Source organism: Austrofundulus limnaeus, unplaced genomic scaffold, assembly GCF_001266775.1.
Source record: "Austrofundulus limnaeus strain Quisiro unplaced genomic scaffold, Austrofundulus_limnaeus-1.0 Scaffold1937, whole genome shotgun sequence".
In the NCBI taxonomy this organism is placed as follows: Eukaryota; Metazoa; Chordata; class Actinopteri; order Cyprinodontiformes; family Rivulidae; genus Austrofundulus; species Austrofundulus limnaeus.
The window spans coordinates 22,841-24,812 of record NW_013954339.1 but is presented as its reverse complement, the minus strand read 5'-3'; the positions used below and the strand labels follow the sequence as shown (position 1 = coordinate 24,812).

Genomic DNA, 1,972 nt, shown 5'->3' with positions numbered 1-1,972 from the left:
GAAAAGGGAAAATGTTATGTCTTGTTATTGCATGAAAAGGACAGCAGGGGGAGCTCTGACTGTATATATAAGAAGCGGAATGAAGGAGAAGAAGAGAGAAGAGAATAAAGAGAGAACTGAAGCTGAGCTACGTGTCTTGCCTGCTGATTCTACTATTTCATTATAACAACACAACAAATCTACATTTAGTAAAACAGTAGCTGAAAGCTACACGGAGCACACAGCCAAAAACAGCAGGTTTGCTGAAGTAGATTTTAAAAGAGAATGTTTTGAAAGAACTGAAATCCTAAATGTATTTCTTTGAGGAGCATTTTTTGTTGAATGAAATATTGTGAAAAGTGTTTGAATTTGTAAACAGTAAAAACTATTTTCTCCTGACTCAGCAATCACACAATAATTTGTCACTTACTTCCAACCACTGGCTTCCAGCTGGCTCTGTTGATGATGCCTTGGCCTCCGGTGACATCATCACCATGGCAGGAGCCTCGGTACGTCTCCGTCATGGTCAGGTGGCTGTGGGCGTAGGACATGGCCAACCAGCGAAACATGGCGTCATCAGGAGTCTCCCTCAGAGCTCCTTCATTCTGACGCTGAATCCGAGCCCAGGTCTCCTCGCTCATCTCAGAATTAACTCTCCAACGCCGGCTGTCAGTCAGCTTGTACACAAATACATCCCAGGATTACTCTGAGAGTTCAACCAATTAATCTGCTGAATTTTGTCCTTCGTTAGATGAGCCTTACAGAAATCGGTGGACGCTGCATGTCAAAAGGGTAAAGCACCATTTTTTCTCCACTTTGCAAGTTGGCGCCCAACACAAATGGGTTTCGCTCCATCCAGGAAATAATAGCTTTTGTCTCGACTGCAAGCTAAGAGAAGCACAAAGCAGAGAGATTCTAAGCCTTGAATACAAACCTAGCATTTAAAAACGTGACCCCTGGTGTTACAAAAACTCACAGAACCATTAAGAAAGTTTTCTGGAAGGGGGATGTGATGATTGGGCACCACGCGGGGCACCCAGCCTCTGTCCTCAGCTCCCCACAAGATGCTGTTGAGATCTGGAAAGTTCTGAAAGATGTCGTAACCTTCTTCAGTCCAGTGACCCAGGGCCCAGTTCCCCATCTCTGAGCCCTGCAGGGCAGAAGGAAAAATGAAGCTGAACAAGCTTGTTCCAGCTAAAATACAATAATTAGCTGTAGACAGTTCGCCATACACTGCACAGCCAACAACAACAACGACAACAAAAAAGAGTCTCCACCTGGATGTAATTAAGGTCTATGATGTGGGGTTGCTGCAGGTGGTCAGGTCTAAGTTCAACAACAGTTTGTGCTCACAGAATGAGGTCAGCTGACCACCGGAATATACTGAATAAGCAGGTTATTCCATCAGTGGATTGTTTCTTCCCTGATGGCACGACCATATTCCAAGATGACAATGTCAGGATTCACAGGGCTGGAATTATGAAAGAGTGGTTCAGGGAGCAGGACACATCATTTTCACTCATGTATTGGCTCCACAGAGTCCATGAGAATCTTTCGGATGTGCTGGAGAAAGTCAGACTCTACCATCATCAATGCAAGATCTTGGTGAAAAAGTAATGCAACACTGGATGGAAATAAATCGGATATTGCGGAAGCTTATTGAAACAACGCCACAGAGAATGCGTGCCATAATCAAAGCTAAAGTTGGTCCAACAAAATATTAGAGGGTGTCCATTTTATGGCCAGACAGTGTATTATTAGCAAGCCAGGGAACATTTTAATTTTAGACAACTAAAGTAAATAAAACACAAGTGGTCTCAGTTGTAGGCCCTGAGGAACTCCCTCTGTTGTGTTAAAGTAGCAGGAAGTGATCCTGTCTGCCTGTCAGAATAAATTGATTTAAATATTTGAACTAAAGATCTTCTGCACAGGTTAAAGCTGGTGCTTTCTTCCAGTACACACACACACACACACACACACACACACACACACA

General features: G+C 43.5%; 1 protein-coding gene across 2 annotated transcripts in view; it reads right to left on the bottom strand.

Moving 5' to 3' along the window:
• Positions 1–1,972, bottom strand: part of aebp1a (AE binding protein 1a) — a 27,231-nt gene that overhangs the window by 5,593 nt on the left and 19,666 nt on the right. For both annotated transcript variants that reach the window (XM_014034014.1, XM_014034015.1), the window contains exons 15-17: positions 956–1,129; positions 742–867; positions 410–656 (exon numbers count right to left, since the gene is read on the bottom strand). In XM_014034014.1, coding sequence (XP_013889468.1) covers positions 410–656; positions 742–867; positions 956–1,129 — 547 coding nt within the window. The remainder of the gene's footprint in view (positions 1–409; positions 657–741; positions 868–955; positions 1,130–1,972) is intronic.